Genomic DNA, 19,512 nt, shown 5'->3' on the forward strand with positions numbered 1-19,512 from the left:
GACCTCGGTAGTGGTGTGGCCCACACAGGCCACCATAGGCTACTTCCAGAGTGGCTGAGTTTGGGCAGAGCAGCGAGGGTCAGAGGGCTTCACTGCTGCTCAGGCAGGCTGAGGAGTCAGGGCTCCCCAGGGGAGAGTCACTATTTACCAGCCAGACACGAAGGAACATCTGCCCCAGCCAACCTGTGCGGGTTACTGACAGCAGGGACACCTCTGTCTCTGCCCCAAGGGCTCACAGTGCAGCTGGAAGCACTGAGGTAGTGATGGCCCCCAGGAAGTGCTGGTCAGGGGAGTGCCAAGGGGGAGAAGTTAAAGCCCCCCAGGAATGTCAAGGAGGATCCACGGAGGGGTGACACCAGAACTGCACCCCCAAAGACCAGAGAGGGTCACCTGTCTGATGGAGAAGAGGAAGGCGTCTCAGGCATAGCACAGCAGGAGCAGAGATGTGGGAAGACAAGCTGGTGCCACCAAGGGGTGGCGGGGACCTGGCCGGGACCTGGTGGGGTTGGGGTGCGAGTCTTAGTCCTCTACCACCCACAGGTCCCTTCCAAGACAGACTGTGTCATGTTCTTTGGGCCTGTGGTCCCAGACGGCTATGGCATTTGCTATAACCCCATGGAGGCCCACATCAACTTTTCCGTGTCAGCATACAACAGCTGCGCTGAGACCAATGCAGCCCGCATGGCACACTACCTGGAGAAGGCACTCCTGGACATGCGTGCTCTGCTGCAGAGCCACCCCCGGGCCAAGCTCTGAGCCTGCCGTGCGCAGGCCTGCCGGAGCCGCGGCCACGCCATCTTCAGGTGGGCCACCCACCAGGACTCCATCCTTTGCTCTCTTGCCTCTGGGCCCCACAGATCTGACTGAGCCAGGGTCGGCACCCTCCAGGGGGGCCTGTAGGCCCAAGCCAAGTGCCTTCCATGGGTGCCAGGTCACGTCACGAGCTGTGTTCCAAGGCTGAGCAGCACATAGGCCCATGTGTTCCATTATCACCCACGGGGAAAGGAACCAGCTGAGCCCACCACCTAGGGTGGGGGGCTGGGAGGTTCTTTCCTCCACAGCTCAGCTCTGGCCAGTGCCTGCCCTCTGCGCAGCGGTCAAATCTGGCCCCCAGCCCTCACTCCCAAGGACCTCAAGACAGGACTCCCTGGAGTAGGGGGCTGCAGGCCTACCCAAGGCTGAAGCCAGGGCACAAGGGGGACTGGGGAAGGGGAAGCCTGGGGCCTGGCCTCAGCCCCCCTGCATCATGAGCCGTCCCCCATGGGACTGCCGTGCGCTTCCAGAGAACATGGCTCAGGAGCCCTGGCTCGCTCACTTCCCCTCGGTTCGATTCCTGACCCACGTTCCGATTGTATGATAGTAATAAGCAAGGCCGTCAATAAAGGGAAAACTTGGTGGTGCAGAGGCATTCCGCTGCGGAGGCGGGCAAGTGGGGGCAGACACTCGGCCTCCTTCTGGCCTCCGAGTCTGGGCGCTGGTGTCCAAGCGGCCAGTGGCCCCAAGGGCTCCCAGAGGAGCCGAGAGGAGGGGCCCTCAGGCTTAGGCCAGGGAGCCATGGGCCAGCTCCCTCCGCAGGGCTATGGGACTCATGCTCAGACGACTGCCACCTACCTATACCTTGAGCCTCTCCAGTCCATGGGCTGTGGGTGGGGGCAGCTCTCCCAGGGAGCCGCAGGCCTGTAGGCTTGGGGCTGGTGGGCTGTGTAGCTGACTCCCAGGGCCCAAGGCCTCAACCAAAGTGATGCCCCAGATGACATGGCCACCTGATCAGAACCTGAAAACTGCCTGTCCCCAACCAACCCTAGGCACCTTGCCAAAGTTAGGTGGGCTGTGTGTGGGGAGAGGGGTCTCCCCCTGAGGTACACTCTGGCCCTAAAGCATGTGAAAACCCAGGGCAGATGCTGGGAGCGGGTGGGAGAATTCACTGAGCCTTGGGGTGCTTCACAGCCTGGCTGACCTGTGACAGTCACAGGAAGGGGAACCTGTGCTTTTCCCTCTTTGTCAGATGAGGAAACAGACTTCGAGAGGTTAAGGTCACCAGACCACTATATAGCAGCGCAGAGATTCCCAGGAGCCATATTTGCCATACCTCAGGTTGGGGTATGGAGAGCCCCTATAGCCAAAGCCCCAGCCCCACACCGCACCCACCCAGACAGCCCAGGCAGGAGTGGAAAGGAAGGCCATGGCTGGAAACAACCCAGACTAAAGCCTGTGAGCTGTGAGGAGGGAGGCCAGGGCTGCAGCCCGGAGGGCACAGAAGATGCTGGCTCACCCAGAGCAATGACCAGGGACGCCAGCCTGTGCTGGGGCCTGCTGGGCCCTACTCAGTCTCCCAGACATACAAGGGGGGACTCACAGCGTCAGCATCCTTACTCTCCAGTGAGGGTGGGTGGGGTGCCACTTGTCCAAAGTCCCAGGGAGCAAGAGGTGGAATCCAGACGATGGGGGATTGGGTGGCCCTTTGGACCTGGCCATCCCTTGGGCCCCTAGCAAGGCCAGCAGGGGTGGGGGTTAATGGCAGAGTGTGGGAGGGCCAGGAAAAACGCCACAGTATACAGACTGGGTGTCTTCATCTGTACAGTGCGGGTGACGCTGCTCCCTCTGGGGGGTCCTGGGAGTCCAGGAAGGGGGGGCTTTCAGCAGGAGTTGAGTGCTGTGTGAGAAGCAGGGGAGGGGAGAGTGAGCCAGGCCATGGATATTGCACTGACAGGCACCTGGGACGCCCAAAATTCAAGTTCTAAGAATCATACAAGCCAGATCTGAATATTGAATATAAGGCAGGATTTTCCCTCCAAATTCACCTTCAGAAATGAGAGCATCCCCCTGTACTTTGGTGTTACAGTTCTCATCTGAATGCTTACTCAGTTCTATAGGGCCACAAAGTACTTTGGGGAAGGCACACTGAACACCCAATCCCAGTTGGTATTAGATAGAACGCTTAGAGGTCCCTGGTGGCAAGGGCGGGGAAGGAAAAGGCGAAGAAGCAAAGAAATTTAGTTATTACTCCTGAAGGTGTGACCTGTGACCTCAACACTTGAAGTGCTGGATGTGGGACAAGCAGGTGCTTTAAAGTTCTCTGGCCTGACCTGCGGTGGTGCAGTGGATAAAGCGTTGACCTGGAACACTGAGGTTGCTGGTTCAAAACCCCAGGCTTGCCTGGTCAAGGCACAAAGAAGCAACTACGAGGAGCTGATGCTTCCTGCTCCTCCCCCTGCTACCTTCTCTCTCCTCTCTAAAATCAAGTAAAATCTTGAAAAATAAAAAAAAATAGGTCTCTGAACACATGGGAACTGTGTTGGGGAGATGACACACCTATAGGATTTTTAAAAATCCATTGTTTGGGTCCTGGCCAGATGGCTCAGTTGGTTAGAGCACTGTCCTGTCCCATGGCACCAAGGCTGCAGGTTCCGTCCAGTCGGGGCACACAGAAGAGTCAACCGGGGGAGGGGGGCAGTCAAACAGCGAATGCAGAAATAGAACAAATCAATGTCTCTTTCAAACAAAATTTTTTTTATATTATAAAAAATATGAAATTTAAAAAATATATATGAAATTAAGGCCTGGACGGATAGCTCAGTTGGTTAGAGCATCTTCCCGAAGCACAGGGGTTGCTAATTCGATTCCTAGACAGGGCACACAAAGGAACACATCGATATTCGTGTCTCCCCCTCTTTCTTCCCCTCTCTCAAATCAATAAAAACAAACATTTTTTAAAGTAGGAAGTTAAAGAACAAAAAAAAGTAAGTTTCTAAATAGCAAAAATAATTAGAGTAAATAATCTACTGTCTATGGGCACTCGTGGCTTGGGATAAGATTCCAGTGCCAGCATCGTGCACGAGATTCCTATGTGCTGCTGGGCTCAGCCACATAGCGACTCTGATGCCAACAATGCAGACGAAGAGCTTGATCTTTTTTAAAGGAAGGAAAAAAATGTTCTAAATATATTTTGTGCTTGAAATGTGAACATGTAATAAAGATTACTTGGCTTTTACCTATATTCCTTAAAAGTGTCTATCCAGGTAGGAATGAACTTTATTTTCTTTAGAGATGAGAGATCGATTTGTTATTCCATTTATTTATAAACTCATTGGTTATTTTTTCTTTTATGTATCCTGACTTGGAATCAAACCCACAACCTTGGTGTCTCAGAACAACGCTCTAACCAGCTGAGCTACCCAGCTAGGGCAAGTGGGCATGAACTTGCCTTTGGCCCTCTTTGTGGGGAAGTGTGTGCCCAGGAGCAAGGGCAGGCCTGGGGCAGAGCCAAGGTGGGGGCCTAACCGAGGGGGCCACACAGGTGCCACATTAGACTGGGCATTTATCCAAGATCCTAGGAGGGTGTTCAGGGAGATGCTGAGGGCCTGAAGGGGGCCTGAGAGTGGGGAGAAGGGAACCCTGGGGGGGACTCTGCTGCCTCCAGGTAGGGTCTGGGGGTCTGGACCCACAGAGTAGTCAGTGGGGCACAGAGAAGTAGACATTTCAAAAACATGAGTTGGAGTGAGCGAGACTTTGCACCTGACACCAGGACATTGGGTGGGGCGGTGGGCGGGGGAGGTGTATGTCAAATGAGGTGAAAACAGGGACTTGAGCTGAGGCTCCGGGAACTCGGGGCTCGCCAGCCCTTCCCTGTCTCCACGCTGCACTCTAGAGTTCTGCCCCGTCTTCCAGCTCACTGTTTCAACTGTATCTAGCCTGCTATGAAACCGACCTGATGAGCTCTAGTTTCTCAGCTCTTGGATTTTTCCATTCTGATTCATTTAAAAATCTTCCAGGGTTCACTGTATAGCTTCCCATTCCCTGCAGACATTTTCAAATTTGTCTATTTATTTATTTATTTGAGAAGCAGGAGGCAGAGAGACAGACTCCTGTAGGCAGGCACCCTGACTGAGACCCACCCAGCAAGTCCCCTACCGGGCAATGCTCTGCCCATCTGAAGCCACTACTCCGTTGCTTGACAACCAAGCTATTTTAGTGCCTGAGGTGAGGCCATGGAGCCATCCCCAGTGCCAGGGGCCAACTTGCTCCAACTAAGCTATGGCTGCGGGACGGGAAGAGAGAGAGAAGGTAGAGGGGGAGGGGTGAAGAAGCAAATGGTCACTTCTCCTCTGTGCCCTGACCAGGAATCAAACCTGGGACTTCTACATGCTGAGCTGATGCTCTACCACTGAGCCAACCAGCCAGGGTCATCTTTTATTTCTTTAAAACAAAGTTTACAGTGCGTGCCTGATCATTCCAGCATCTGAGGTATTTGCAGGTTTGTTTCCAGGTCATTTTCTGCTGGCTCTCAAACACGGTGTCATTTTCTTTGGCCATCTTTGTCTACATTCTATTCATTATAACTTTAAAACTATTCATACAACTAATTGAAGTCTAGGATGCAGGTCCCTTCCTCCACAGATTTGTTTGTTTCTGCCTCTTGGGTGAGGACACCTTTACTGAATGTCAAGGTCTGCGGCCCACTGGGACCCCTGACCCATAGCCTTCAAACTCTAGTGCGGACAGAATTATTTCTGACACCTCTGCCTCAGGTGTAAACATTCTGCACCTCAGGTAAGTGAATCAAGGATTAGACTGCCAACCTTGGCCAGTCTTTGGGTTCGACTTGTATTCATCTCATTTCTACAAGGCCTCCAAAACCCAGTTCAGTTTGCAGTTATTTCATCCAAAGCAAGTTCCTGAACAACACACACACTCAAGAAATAATGAATTAAACAAGGAGCAGAGAGGTGTTTATCCTGACAGCTTAGGAAGAGCACACTGGCTGTCCCCAATCCTCCAGGGTTGTCAAATGGAGGAGGAACTAGGCTTACTGAGAACAGGCCTAGAGCCTGCCAGGACCACAAGGGGAGGCGGGAAGGTCTCCCCAGACTCTGGTGGGAAATGTCACAGGGCCACTCAAGCTGAGGCTTTGGGGGCTACAAGGGACAGATGTCTCAGAGATGACTTTATGGTTTTAACTAGATTCTTGTTCCTCAGGGTCACGTGTCTCCAGCCTCCTCTCGTAAGCTCAAGTCAACATGCTCAAGCTGCCAGAGTTCAAGATTTTATTTTAAAACAACAGTAAACAATTTCATTGATTTTTCTTAAATCAAACCACCTCACGCTTGGCTTGTCTCAGGCAAAATGTAAAAAATATGAAGGAAAGGGGAGGAGAGGAAAATACGGGGACTGACCAACCTTCCCCAGAGTAGGCCCCTGGTCCTGACATCTGGAATGGCTTTTGGACACTGTCTTTAACAAATGAAAACAGAAAGCACCCGAACATTGTGCTTCAGCAGCAGATTACGAACCTCCACAAGGGGGGGTGGTGAACACAGGTCCCGAGCAGCCTGGTTCAGTTCTAGAAACTTCCAAGAGTCTGGAAGTATGTCCACTCCACAAGTCCATTTCAGAGTAACCGAGAGAGTCCCTTTAAGAGGAGCCGTCCTCTGAGCTGGACAGGGGGATCTGTAAACCACACCCCGAACACAGGCTTGAGGGCGACGCCAGGCAGTTCTGAGCCTCTCGGAGCAGGTCGGGAAGGCTAAGGAATGTTCAGAGCGAAGAGGAAAGGGAAGGGTGGGGACATTGGGCACCCAGTGCCCCTCCTCTCACCCGGCTCCTGGTTCCTTCGCACTTTGTTCTTGTGGAGATGAAGACTACCCGCTCCGGATGGCAGGACCGAAAAGAGCTGTAAACAGCTTGGGTTTGCTTACCCACATGTGCAGGCTCTTTTGTCAGAAAGGGACCACTGTCTGGGGGACAGGGACCAGAGAAAGCCCTTGTGGTGTAAGGTCCATCCAGGGCGGGACACCACACAGCCTCCAGATGTGTGCCCTCTCTGGGTCCCAGCCCCCGAACTAGGAAACACTGACTTAGGTTCTGGAATGGCAATGGTGGCAGGGAGGACACAGGGGTGCTCCCACCTCCTGGGCCCCCAGGCCACGCTGCCTGGGCTCAGGGCAAAGGGCCTGGGTCCCTCTGTACTTGGGACAGCCACTACCGAGCACGCTCTTCCAGCCTCACCTCTGGAATCCTGTCTGCCATGAACAAAACCAAAAAATAAATAGTGTGTATTTTTCACGCCACCTGGATTTCCTGGCCCTGCAAGCACAGGTGCCAGCCTTCCTCCTCTCCCCACACCCAGTGCCCACACCAAGGGCACTCTCCGCCCAGCCAGGCGCTGGCAGCAGCACAGTGAGGCTCTCTGGCCGTGTGGCCCCCGGCAGCAGGTCCTCCAGGGTCCTGGCTGAGGGACTGGCTTGGGCCTTTGGGCCACCTTGTTCATTAAAATTAAAATAAGAAAAAAAGGCTCCACTTGGTGACGGGTCTGTAGAGGTCTCTGCTTCATCCCTCTGTCTTCTGTCCGTCCTGCAAGGCATCATGCAGGCCAGAGCTGAGGCCGGGCCCAGCCGCTCACCGATCACTGCAGCTTTGTCCCCAGCTTGCGCTGTCTGTTTCTGCAAGACGGGGGTGGGTGCCTGGGGGTCAGCCGACGAGACTCCTAGCATGCAGCGACTCCCTTTGCTGTCCCCTCCCTCCCTACAGTCCTATCAAAATGGGCAAATGCCACCTGTGGATAAAGTGTCCATCTGGACTGCTGAGGTCACCAGTTCAAAACCCCCAAACCTTGGGTTTGCCCAGTCAACACACATTTGAGAAGCAACTACTAGTTGATGCTTCCTGCAACCCCCACCTTTCTCTCTGTCTCCCCTCTCTCTAAAATCAATAAATAAAAATTTTTTTAAATGTGTGAGCCTGACCAGGCAGTGGCACAATGGATAGACCATCGACCTGGGATGCTAAGGACCCAGGTTTGAAGCCCCGAGGTCACCGGCTTGAGTGTGGGATCATAGACATGACCTCATGGTCGCTGGCTTGAGCCCAAAGGATGCTGGCTTGAAGCCCAAGGTCACTGGCTTGAGCAAGGGGTCACTCGCTCTGCTGTAGCCCCCTGGTCAAGGCACATATGAGAAAGCAAGCAATCAATGAACAACTAAGGTGCCGCAACTATGAGTTGATGCTTCTCATCTCTCCCCTTCTTGTCTGTCCCTGTCTGTCCCCCACCTCTCTCTCTCTCTCTCTCTCTCTCTCTCTCTCTCTCTCTCTCCCTCTCCCTCTCTCTCTCGTGCATGCTAAAAAAAAAAAAGAGTGAATGCCCACCCCAGACCTGCAGTGATTGCAGGTCAGACTGGATGAGGGTCAATCTCTCTAGATCGCCCGTGTCTCAAGCATCTCGGCTCTGGAGTTCCAAAACGAAGCCAGGAGGTTAGGGCAGGGTGAGCGGCAGGCCAAAAAAGAGGCAACAGGGGCCTGACTAGATTCCAATTATTTACGGTGAGTCCGCCATTACAGATAAGCCAGCACAAGCAGGGTTGTTATAATCAATCAAAACCGACTGTAAGGTAATGAGTTCTCTATTTGGGAGGTATGTAAGCAAAGGCAGACCTACTGATGGGAGTTACAGAAGAGACTGAGTACCTGTGTCAAGCCATCCATGATGGGCCCAGGAACCTGAGGGAAGCAGGGATGATCCCCCCATTTTCGAGAGGGGCCAGCTGAGGCTCAGAAAAGAGAACTGGGCATGCGAGAGCCCGTTATAATGCAGAAACCTAACTGCTCCATAGGTCCTGCATGGTGCAGCCCCAGCCTCGCCCCAGCCAGGCTCTCACTCCCTGGGCTCACCACCAGCCTGTCTGGTGGACTCACCCAGCATCCTCCTGCCTCCGAGCCTGTGTGCACACTACTCTGTCTTCCGAGCGCACTCTCCTGCCAAGCCCCCACAGCAGTTCTGGTTGGAGCTCTCAGGCCCAGGGCACTCATCACACAGGCAGCTGCCTAGCTCTTCCTGTCTCTGCTGACTGCTCAGTCTGTCTCCCTCCCTGCCTACCCTCAGCACACAGCCTGCCACAGAGCATGTGCACAAAGAACTTTGGTAAATGAAGGCAAGCGGTGGCCAGTAGGGCCAGGTAGGGTGGGGGGCCAGGGCACCAGACAGGGCAGGCCTCTGGGGCAGGCCACTCTGGGAGCCAGGCACAGAGCCTGGGCCAGCTGGGGCCTCTACTCTAGTAATGGGATTGCCTGCCCTAACCACCTCAAATCCCCTTTCCTCATGGACCCAGGGCTTTACCCTTAAGCTTGTTACGATAATTTGGACCCTTATGTACTAGACACATTGCCAGGCTGCTGTGATGCCCCGCCCTGTCCCATGATCCCTCTCACCGGCTCCTTGGGGAGACTTCACAGGCTTGCCCTGGAGCCTGACCTTGCCTCAGCTCCCCTCAGAACCTGGGGAGAAGCCAGGCCTTCCCTACACTCGGGATTTGGGATGAGTGGGGAGGGAGAGCTCAACCAGTAGGCTCCAGTAGGCCCAGCTCTGCGCCAACTTTCTGTGCACCTCCCATCATGTCCTGTGGGTAAACACCTCGGCTTACCCATTTATAGGAAAAGGGTCCGGACTAAACAGCCTGAGGGGTGTCCATACACAGGAGCCCTGAGCAGCTCAGCTGCCCAGCTCTCTGGTTCTGGGCCGTAGGGGCTAAAAGCGTAGCTCTGGGCCAGACAGCCTGGATTCCCAGCCCTGCTCCTCCACCCATGATCTGTAAGTCATTCATCAAATGACTCCTTGTCTCAACTCTCAGCCTCAGTTTTCTGATCTGTAAAATACGACCCAGGGGAGGATTCAGTATGGCAGTGTTTAGGCAAGTGCCTGGCTCTTGGGGAGCCCTCCAAAAGCGGGGGCAGTGGCTGCCGTGTGGGGCTCTTCCCCACCAAGCCAGGACCCAGTTATGGCTGAACCCTTAACTCACCTGGCTTCTGCCCGAGTTACTGTGTACTCAAACCAGAGAACGTTGGGAATGAGGCTCGTGTCTCGGATTAGGAAGAACTCAGAGATAGGCCTGGAGGAAAGACAGACACCCAGAACCCAGGACCACATCAGGGCGTGAGTGTCAAGCCAGAGTCCCCCATGAATGCCTGGGACCACCCGTGCACCTTCCCCCCCTGCTCAGAGAGCCTTTGCCTGGCCTGTGATCCCAGAGCCACTGAGACCCAGGTATGTCACCTGTGCCAGGGCACACTCAGCTCAGCAGGGCTCAGGGTACTTTCTAAACCCCCAAGAACCTGGGCAAGGATGAAGGATGCGGCTTCGGCTCTGGGCCTGAGGAAAGCCCTGGGAAGCATGGAGCCAGGCACGTGGGCCTGCAGCCCACACCCAGCAGAGGCCTGGACAGCAGGGCTCTCCTCAGGGGACCGAGCTGAGATAGGAACTCCTGGGTCCTCCCACTGGTGGCCCCTCCCCCAACAGGGGGCAGGGACTTGGGTGCCTGGGAAGGTAGAAGGAGCAGCAACAGGGGCAGGAAGCAGTTACCAGGATGCTATCCTGGGGAACAGAGGGGTGAGGACCTCCTGGGTAAAGGCGAACCAAGCGATGGCCATGAGGCTTCCAGCGATGCCCCCATAGAGCACTTGGCTCCAGGTGTGATATAGCAGGTAGACCCTGGGCCAAGGACAAAGGGAAGTCCATGAGAGCCAGCCACCAACAGGGCTGCACCATCCCCCATGCCCGGGTCCTAGCTTCTCAGGGACCTGCACATACACAGGGGGACACAAGGTCGGTCCGAACTCCTATGGACACAAAGCCTCAGCTTTCCTTCCAGAAGCAAGCAGAGGACTGGACCCCGACAGCCGCTCTACCAACCTGAACTGAGGAGATAGCTCAGCTGAGACTTGCCTACGTTCTCTCTAGCCCTTGAAATCTGAGTTTGTCTGCAAGGGGCTCCCCCAGGATGCTGGGAACAGATGGCTGATGTGTGGCTGTGTGGCAGTGTCCCCAGAACCCTGGGCTTGTCTATGAGGAGAGACCAAGGACAGGGTTAGAAGGTCAGTGGAGCCCTGACCCTGTAAAACAAGGTGGCTGGGCCTGACCAGGCAGTGGCGCAGTGGATAGGGTGTTGGACTGGGACGTGGAGGACCCAGGTTTGAGACCCCGAGGTCGCCAGCTTGAGTACGGGCTCATCTGGTTTGAGCAAAGCTCACCAGCTTGGACCCAAGGTCGCTGGCTCGAGCAAGGGGTTACTCGGTCTGCTGTAGCCCCCCGGTCAAGGCACATATGAGAAATCAATGAACTAAGGTGCCGCAACAAATAATTGATGCTTCTTATCTCTCTCCCTTCTTGTCTGTCTGTCCCTATCTGTCCCTCTTTCTGACTCTCTCTGTCTCTGTCACACAAAAACAACAAAAACCACAACAAGGTGCCTGGGAGCCTTTCCCGCCCCGCCCTACAGGCTGTGGGACTCAGGTCCACAGTGAGGTCCGAAAGGGGCCAAGAATTCAGCAAGACCCACTGGGCAAGGGGCAGGGGGGCTCTCCCTCCCTCGATACCTGCTGTAGGAGACGAGAAAGGCCGCAGTGAGGAGACCCAGGGAGAGCACGTGTCTCCACAGCAAGTCCAGGAACCTGGCGTTGTTCGTTTGGTGCATTCTGGGAAGAGAGGCCTGTCAGATGGCCTCAGCCCAGGAGTGAGGCCTCCCCAACAGCTCCCGGCCCCATCCACAGGCTCCCAGCGCACCTTCTGCCCTGGCTGTGGCTCCTCCCACCCCCAGAAGAGGCCAAGCCCCGAGGGCTGTCCAGAGGACTCACAGTGAGTCTCTGGCAGAGCCTGGCCTGGACCAGTTCTGGGCCACCCTAGCCAGGGAGAAGCTCACCTTAAATACAGGAAAAGGAAGGAATAGACGGAGAAAAACCACATGAACTGGGAATGACTGGAGGGCATCCCGTACTTGGTGCCCACTGCCGTGTGGGGGTCTGGCGGGGAGAGAAGAGGACATGAAAGGAGGATGCAGGCCTCCCAGTAATGTCTCAACAGGGACCCCAAATCCCCACAGCCTGGGCCCTACCTCCACAGGGCCGTGGCTCCTGGATGACGTGTTTGATTAGCCAGTTGACTCCCTCGTTCAGTGCCAGGCCCCCGAGGAATGAGATCTGCCAGGAAAATGTGTGCTCAGCTGGGCCTCTGGGCCTCCAAGTGAACCTCTCATCCCAACTGGTGAACAACTGGGACCCGGCCGGGAGGTCCCACCCACCTCGAGAAAGGTGGAGGCACGGAAGGGGACAAAGTGGTGCAACCCCCTCCCTGGGGCGGGAGGGGCCCGGAGGGGACTCACTCACCGTGTGCAGCTCCCGCTTAAATATGATGAGGGTCACGAAACCGACGATGACAAATAGTGGGCTGAGGCTCAGGTAGGCAAGGAGGTGGCCAGAGAGATCACCTGGGCGAGACCGGAAGAGCAGGAGGGGGACAGAGCATGAGTATCAGAAGAGAGACCAGCCCCCTGCAAGTTAGGTAGAACCTGGGCCAGAAAGGAGTTCCCAGCAGGGCCCAAGTGCAGGGCCAGGCAGCTTTGCATGTCTCCGTCAAAACGAGCGGGACCCAGACTAAAGTCCGAATCTCCGGCCCAGACCAGATAGGACAGTCACCACCCTGCCAAGTCAGGGATTGGACCCCAGTTTGGCTTCACCCCAGAGGCTGGGCCGTGTATCAGGGCAGCCCACAGGAACATGGGTGCCTCCAGAACACGGTGCTGTGCTGAGACCACTCCAGCTGAGCCCTGGGCCTCCAGGGGAACCTGGTACTCTCTGGCCACACACAGACTCCCACGGGACCAAGGCCAAGGGTGGGGGAAGCCTGTGCTGCCCAGTATGGACACCAGTTGTAGTAACAGCCTCTCACTGCCTCTCTATTGGCAAGAGAGGGGCCACCTATTGACTACCTGCCTTTCACCGTCCTAACAAGCAGGGAACGAGGCCGTGTAGGGACTGCCAGCCCCTTTGGAGAGATGAGGACACCACAGCCACGAGATGAGAGCCACCAGAGCTGATGTCAGCTCCAAAGACCACCTTCAACATCCCAGACCGGGCAGCTATGTGGTGCTCTGAGGTCAGAGGGCATGGGTCAGTTCCTGTGCCAGCATTTGCTGGCTACATGACCTCAGGCAAAGACTCTACCTCCCTGGGCCTCAGCTCTCTCATCTGTGAAACAGAAAAACTAGTACCCACTTCCAATGGCTGAGTGAGTTTGAATGAGATGGGATCTGTGTGGTACCCAGCTCGGTTCCTGGCACCCAGGACACTTCCATGCTGAGGCCTCTGCTCACCCAGAGATTGGGAGAACCCAGCATGGGAAATGGCCCACGCACTACCCTGGTCTCACAAAGGCAGTAGGAAAGATGAGCCCAGACTAGGCTGAAGAGATGGGCACACACCTGGCCTCACCCATACCTACCCAGGGTAGGGTTGGCTTGGAACTGGCCTGAGAGAACAGGCCATCAACCTTGGCTCAAGTGCTAGTGCCGCCACAGGCCAGCTGGGTGACACTCAGTAAGGCCCTTCCCTTTTCTGGGCCTCTGTCTCCTCACCCACACAATGGCCTGGCCCTATCCATTCCTGAGATTCTGGGTCTCTCAGCTGCCCAGCTGATGCCCAGGGCACCTGGCTGTGAGGACAGGGAGTAGCTGGTGCCCTCAAACCTTTGGCCATCTCCATGGCCAGCCCCACACCCAATGCTACCTGGGACCTTCCTGCCGATACTGCGTGCCTTTGGCCTCGACACTCTGCTTCAAGCCCCTCTGTGGCTCCCTCCGCCCCTAGGATAAGTCCCACCTCAGCACAGCTCATCGGGCAGTCCTATCCCCGCTCCCCTCCCACCCTCTGCTCCAGTTCCAAGGACTGCACTCTAGTTCCCTGAACACACCGTGCTCTGTCCTATTTCTGGACCTTTGCACACACTGTTTCCCCCACTTGGGATGCTGCCTGGGTTAACTCAATATAATTAAGTACCCACCACAGCGGCAAAAAAGACACATTCCTATAATTGCAGAGCTTTCAGAATGGTGGGGGAATATGTATCCGGACATCATTCGTGTGCTTGTTAGAGTAGTTATCTGGCTATGTCTGTCTCTCCCTCTACATGTCTCATAAAAACAGGGACAGGGTCTCTTTACACAGCACTCAATCCCCAAGCCCAGTACAGAGCCTGGCACTTACCTAGGCTTAAAATAATGGCAAAGGAGGCCCTGGCCAGTTGGCTCAGTGGTAGAGCATCAGCCTGGCGTGCGGAAGTCCCGGGTTTGATTCCCGGCCAGGGCACACAGGAGAGGTTCCCATCTGCTTCTCCACCCCTCCCCCTCTCCTTCCTCTCTGTCTCTCTCTTCCCCTCCCGCAGCCAAGGCTCCACTGGAGCAAAAGATGGCCCAGGTGCTGGGGATGGCTCTGGTCACAACAGCGATGCCCCGGATGGGCAGAGCATCACCCCCTGGTGGCCGTGCCGGGTGGATCCCGGTCGGGCACATGTGGGAGTCTAACTGCCTCCCTGTTTCCAGCTTCAGAAAAATACAAAAAAAAAAAGGCAAAGGAATGGAGATGAATAAAGGAAAAGGAGGCAAGAATCAATGTGATGAAGGGTACGAAGAAGAGAAGGGGGCCACAGAAGAGTTAGCAGGGGGCTAAAGGTCATGGAATGCCCCTAGGCTCATACTGTTCACAACTGCCAGGTTCCTTCTCGCTTGTGAGATTGTGAGCACTCGGTGAAGCTACTCCAAGGCTGGGAGAAGTCATGAAGGTGCTGAGGCCTTAGCCAGGTCCCTTCCCTTCTCCAGGCTTCGGGTTCCTTACTGTAAAGTGGACTTTTTCATTGTCCAGGACTGCAGGGACTTAGCCTGTTCACTATTCAAAACCCAGAGCTAGCCTACGGCCTGGCATCAGGAGACATTCAATGTATACTGACTGAATGAATGGATGGATAAATGGTGGGCAGACAGGCTGGTGGGGCCCAGCACCTGGCAGGGCCACCCGCCCCCAGTATAACACCCAGAGTCAAAGTTCTCTGGCAGCCAGCCCTGAGGCCTCAGCAGGGTCAGGTTCTTACATATCCGCCCAAAAGAGCAACATATGAGCAGGTCCTGCCTGGGACAACCAGGACTCAATGAGGAGCTCAGGGGATCCTCACCAATGCTACCTGCAGGAGGGTGGGGGTGGGGGACACTACTTGAGAAGGTCCTGGGAAGATGGGATGATATAAACTGTTTTTTACTGACTGCTTCCTATACACCAGGCACTGCACTCAGTATTTCTCACACCACCCCTAGAAAGGGGGCACTGTGATTGGTCTCACTTTAGAGATGAATGAACTGGGGCACAAACAGGTGAAGGAAGTCACCTGCACAAGGCCTAAGCCTGAACTTGAGCCGGACACCTTTGACCCCAAGGCCCAAACTCTTCACCACTCTACTAGACCGCCTCCAGAACGGCAGCTCAACCACCTCCCGGTTGGGAAACCCTGTGCTTCTAGAGATGAGTCTAATGGGAGGCTCCAGAAGCGAAGCTCCCGGGGGCTGCGTGCCCCTCACGGGCTCCCCTCTGTTGAGAAGCAGCACCCTGCTCAGGGCGTGGCACACCAGAAGTACTCAAGCAACGCTGCCTGGCCTCCTGCGCCCTTCCAGCCACGGGGACTTCTTTCTCTCACAGACAGCGCAAATGCACTGTATGAAGGAAACAAGCATTCCCTGCACGCAGAAGCGGGAGTCCGGCCTCTCTGGCTCCGGGGAAGGCGGGCCCAGGTCCAGACCAGTGACCCTTCTACGCCTCACACAGACCCCCCCTCCCTATTACAGCCCACCCGCGCCCCGGGACCAGGGGAAGAGCCCCAGCAGCGCAGCCGCAGAGTACGCGAGCGAGCCTCACAATTTCGCCCAGCTCATCGCAGCACCACCGCGCCTGCGCGGCGCGCGCGCCGGCTGAGCCCCTCCATGGCTCACTGACAGTTCCCACCCGGATACCCTGGCGTCCCCTCCACGGGCTCGCGCGAGACGGAGCGCCCGGGGCTGAGGGGCCGGCCCCAGGAAGGCGTCCTTGGAGCCGGGGCTGCCTTTTACCTGCAGGATATTCGACGTGGGTGAGGGCGACTGGCCGCCATGAAGCAGGGAGCGAGCACTGTCCGTTCGCTGCCATCTTACCCGGAGACCGGGCTTCGCCGAGCAGCCAATGGGGTGTCAGGGGGGCGGTGGTCCTGACCTATCACGCCGGGGAAGTGCCGTGCATCCAATCGGAGGCCGATAAAGGTAGCGGCGCAGCCATTTAGCGTTCAGGCTGTAGGGCTGGCCCGAGCGGCGAATCGGAGAGCGGGGCCCCTAGGAGGTTTGGAGCCGGCCGAGCCAGCGTCCAATCCAGGCTGAGCGCAGATAGGTTCTGGCCAATCTGGGGAGAGGAGGGTTCCAGCTCAGAACAGAGAGCAAAACAGCCAATAAGAAGGTAAAGCCGACTCGCGGTGTGGGCAGGGCGGGCCAATCAGGCCCTAGCTTAGGGGGCGTGTTGAACTTTGGTGGGAGCTTTGGTTTGGCTGGGGCCAGCGCCGAGTGAACGCTTCCCGGGTACTGGAGCCCGCCCAGAGTCAGCGGGACGTGGACGTCCGTCAGAGAGCATCCTTGAGTTGGGAAGGCAACCTTGGCACCATGGGGTCTGGGTCCACCTACTTTTAGTTATGAGTAAACTGAGGCCAGAGACCTAGAGGGCACTATTTTTTTAAGTGATGTTAAGAGCAGAAGCTTAATTGACGTTAAGAAAGGCTCCTTCCTTCTTTCATTCAATTAACAAAGATTTATTGATTCAGTCACATTTATGCTGTTGAATGAGGCATCTTGGGAGCATTTTAAACAAGAAGTAGGTTTTCTATCTGCACCTAAGTTTTCACAAAACATTCCTTTCAGGAACCAACAAGCCCTGAATAAACAGCCACACCTTCCCACCCACTTTGCCCTCTCCTACCCCCACTCTCTCTGGCTAAGATAAATTACTCACAGTCCAGAGTGCTTGACCCCCCTTGTCTCCTAGCCTTTGCACATTCTGTTCCTCTGCCTGGAATAATACATCAATCCTCCTGCACCACTTTGCCTAGCCAAGTCTGGCTCAAATGCCAGTTTTCACTTAGAGGTTTTGGTGGCCAAGTCAGGAGTCTCCACTGGGCCCCTGTTACCTCAGCACTGACCACACTGGACTGTAAGTGGTTCCTTGTCTATCTCCCCCAATGAGCAACCGTCCGCTGACTTCATGCTCACCAAGATCAGCTTGTAGAAAAATGCAGATTCCTGGGTTCCACTCGGGTCTGGATACAAGAACATACAGGAACCTTGGGGTCTGCATTCTTATGTGGCATTCTGATACAAGTGGTTCCAGCTATACCTGGAGAAACCCAGGGTACCATGAAGACAGGGCCTATTATACATTTGAGCCTGGCCCAGACCAGACCTAGAACAAGAGCCTGATCAATGAGAAGTGAAAATAAACCAGGGAATCCCACTTCCCAGAATGTCTAGTTCTGCAAGATGGACAGGACCCCAGGAGTCAGGGCCATGGGCTCAGCTGAGATGGCTGGAGTGACTCAGAGTCCACCAGAGAGCCAGGAGAGCCTAATGGCCCCCTCAGCCGTCTTCAGCTCCCCACCTGCCCCAGCCAGGGCCTGTCTGGGTTAGCTGTCCCCATTTCAATGTCATCTGCACTCAGCTACCTCAGGCACTGCCATTATTAGCTTTTGAGAAGCAGGAGGTATGAGGAGTGGGCCACATTTCCCAGACTAGTTCCCTGGAGCAGGGCAGCCATCCCAGGTCTGGCTGCATTGGCCCTCCCTGATTTGTGGCCATTTCACTGATGAGCAAATAAGCCCCTGAACCCCAAGCCTGTCTGATTCCAGAGTCCTCTTGCCTCAAGGGGAGCATTTCACAGAAGTATGAAGATGAACTATAGAAAGAGAGGGAGTTATCCAGCCTGACCTGTGGTGGCGCAGTAGATAAGAGCACCAACCTGAACACTGAGGTTTATGATTCAAAGCCCTGCGCTTGCCCAGTCAAGGCACATATGAGAAGCAAGTACTAGTTGATCCTTCCTGGCCCTGTCTCTCTCCTCTCTAAAATAAACAAAATCTTTTAATAATATAAAATGTAACAACTTAAGTGGAACAAGGAATTGATGCTTCTTCTCTTTCCTCCCACTTCCCCTCTCAAATCAATGGAAAAATTAAAAACAAATAACCTATTTGCCAGCAGTGGAGGTGACGATATCAGCTCACATCTCTAAAGTCATCAGTAGAGGGAGAGTCAAGCATTCTCCAATTTAGGTGGTTGATTGTAAAAAAACACTTCTTTCAGAACCCCAGCAGGTATTAAAAGGATGATTGATACATTTTTTAGGTGTGACTTATGGTATTTTGCTCATGCCACAGAACTACCTTATTTTAAAAACTGATATTTAGAAAGAGAAGAAAGAAACACTGACCTGCTGTTCCACTCATTTGATTCTTGTATATGCCTTGTCAAACCCACAACCCTGGCATATAGGGAGGACATTCTAACCGAGCTCTGGGCAAGAGCTACCTAATTTTTAAGACCTGCTTGTTCAGGTGTTTAGCATGAAGTAAATGTCTGAAACTTTCTCTAAAATATTTTTCTTTGTTTTCTGACAGAGGCAGAGAGTCAGAGAGGGACAGACAGGAAGGGAGAGAGAGAAGCATCAGTTCTTTGTTGTGGCATCTTAGTTGTTCATTGGTTGCTTTCTCATGTGCCTTGATGGGGGGGGGGGGCTACAGCAGAGCAAGTGACCCCTTGCTCAAGCCAACAACCTTTGGACTCAAGCCAGCAAACATGAGGTCATGTCATGTCTATGATCCCACACTCAGGCCAGTGACCCCACACTCAAGCTGGCGACCTCGGGGTCTCAAACCTGGGTCCTCCGTGTCTGATGCTCTATCCACTGCCTCACCACCTGGTCAGGCTCCAAAAAAAATTTTAAGAGGTGGCAGGTGCTCTCCTTCCCAGGAGCATGCCCATGCCCTTCCCTGCCCCCAACCCTCCTCACAGGTGAACATCTCCTAAATCTACGGGTCCTCAAAGCCTTGCAGCCAGGGGAGCAGTGGGCACAGCAGCTCGGCTAACCCCCTAAACTGTCTCCAAGTCCCCCTTTCCTCCGCTCGTTTCTTTCCCCTAAGGTTTCTAGAGAGCCAAGGCCGCCCCGCCTAGGCTCTCCTATTGCTCTTTATTCTAGGCCCTTCCTTGTTTCACTGTCCCAGCTTTAATAAACTTACCCTCAAAAATAGAAAATAAAGTGTCAAGATATCCATTACTGACATGAGGTATTGGTTTTATAGGTAATCTTTGTACAGTTTTCTTTTTTAACTTTTTGGTACATTTGAAACTTTTCAAAGTTAAGTTTTTATTTTTAAGTACCCTTCCAATAAAACTTGTAATGTCCCACTCCCTAGGAATACATTTGAAGAGCCAGCAAGCTCAGATCTGCTCTGTTCCCACCTGTCCCAGCCCCTTATCCCAGCTCTCACCAGCTTAGGCGTTTAGTGACTGGCCTCACCTAACACCTGCATCTTGCAGGTGTGGACAGAGGCTCAGAGAGATGCCAGCTCACCCAGATGCTGCCTGAGTTGATCCACACCCAGGCTGCCCACCCACACCTGTGCCCTTAAACATTTCCCTGGCC

General features: G+C 54.6%; 2 protein-coding genes across 5 annotated transcripts in view; one reads left to right on the plus strand and one right to left on the minus strand.

Moving 5' to 3' along the window:
* The window catches only part of CRAT (carnitine O-acetyltransferase), an 18,262-nt gene extending 12,168 nt beyond the window's left edge, over positions 1 to 6,094 (plus strand). For 2 of the 4 annotated variants that reach the window (XM_066255984.1, XM_066255981.1), the window contains one exon: positions 541 to 1,402. In XM_066255984.1, the coding sequence (XP_066112081.1) occupies positions 541 to 756 (216 nt within the window). In that variant the 3' untranslated portion in view covers positions 757 to 1,402. Of the gene's footprint in view, positions 1 to 540; positions 1,403 to 3,012; positions 3,992 to 5,976 lie in introns of those variants that run through there. The other 2 variants (XM_066255983.1, XM_066255982.1) reach the window with 2 other exon arrangements.
* On the minus strand, positions 6,031 to 16,035 carry DOLPP1 (dolichyldiphosphatase 1). The gene is made up of 8 exons (XM_066255989.1): positions 15,909 to 16,035; positions 12,148 to 12,248; positions 11,877 to 11,961; positions 11,685 to 11,784; positions 11,362 to 11,460; positions 10,349 to 10,477; positions 9,789 to 9,878; positions 6,031 to 7,439 (listed from the first exon to the last, which is right to left on the minus strand). Exons 1-8 carry the CDS (start codon positions 15,982 to 15,984, stop codon positions 7,403 to 7,405), a joined length of 717 nt encoding a protein of 238 aa, XP_066112086.1. The 5' UTR covers positions 15,985 to 16,035; the 3' UTR covers positions 6,031 to 7,402.
* Between the last annotated feature and the right edge of the window lie 3,477 nt (positions 16,036 to 19,512).

Source organism: Saccopteryx bilineata, chromosome 2 (assembly GCF_036850765.1).
Source record: "Saccopteryx bilineata isolate mSacBil1 chromosome 2, mSacBil1_pri_phased_curated, whole genome shotgun sequence".
NCBI lineage: Eukaryota > Metazoa > Chordata > Mammalia > Chiroptera > Emballonuridae > Saccopteryx > Saccopteryx bilineata.

Bases quoted from the DNA above. Each gene is read 5' to 3' on its own strand.
- DOLPP1 (XM_066255989.1), bottom strand. From the start codon at position 15,984: ATGGCAGCGAACGGACAGTGCTCGCTCCCTGCTTCATGGCGGCCAGTC. The intron at 11,785-11,876 runs GTAGGGCCCAGG...TCTCCCCGCCAG, and splicing joins GGAGCCACGGCCCTGTGGAG to ACCCCCACACGGCAGTGGGC. The intron at 7,440-9,788 runs GTGAGTTAAGGG...CCCGTCTTGCAG, and splicing joins GTAACTCGGGCAGAAGCCAG to AAACAGACAGCGCAAGCTGG.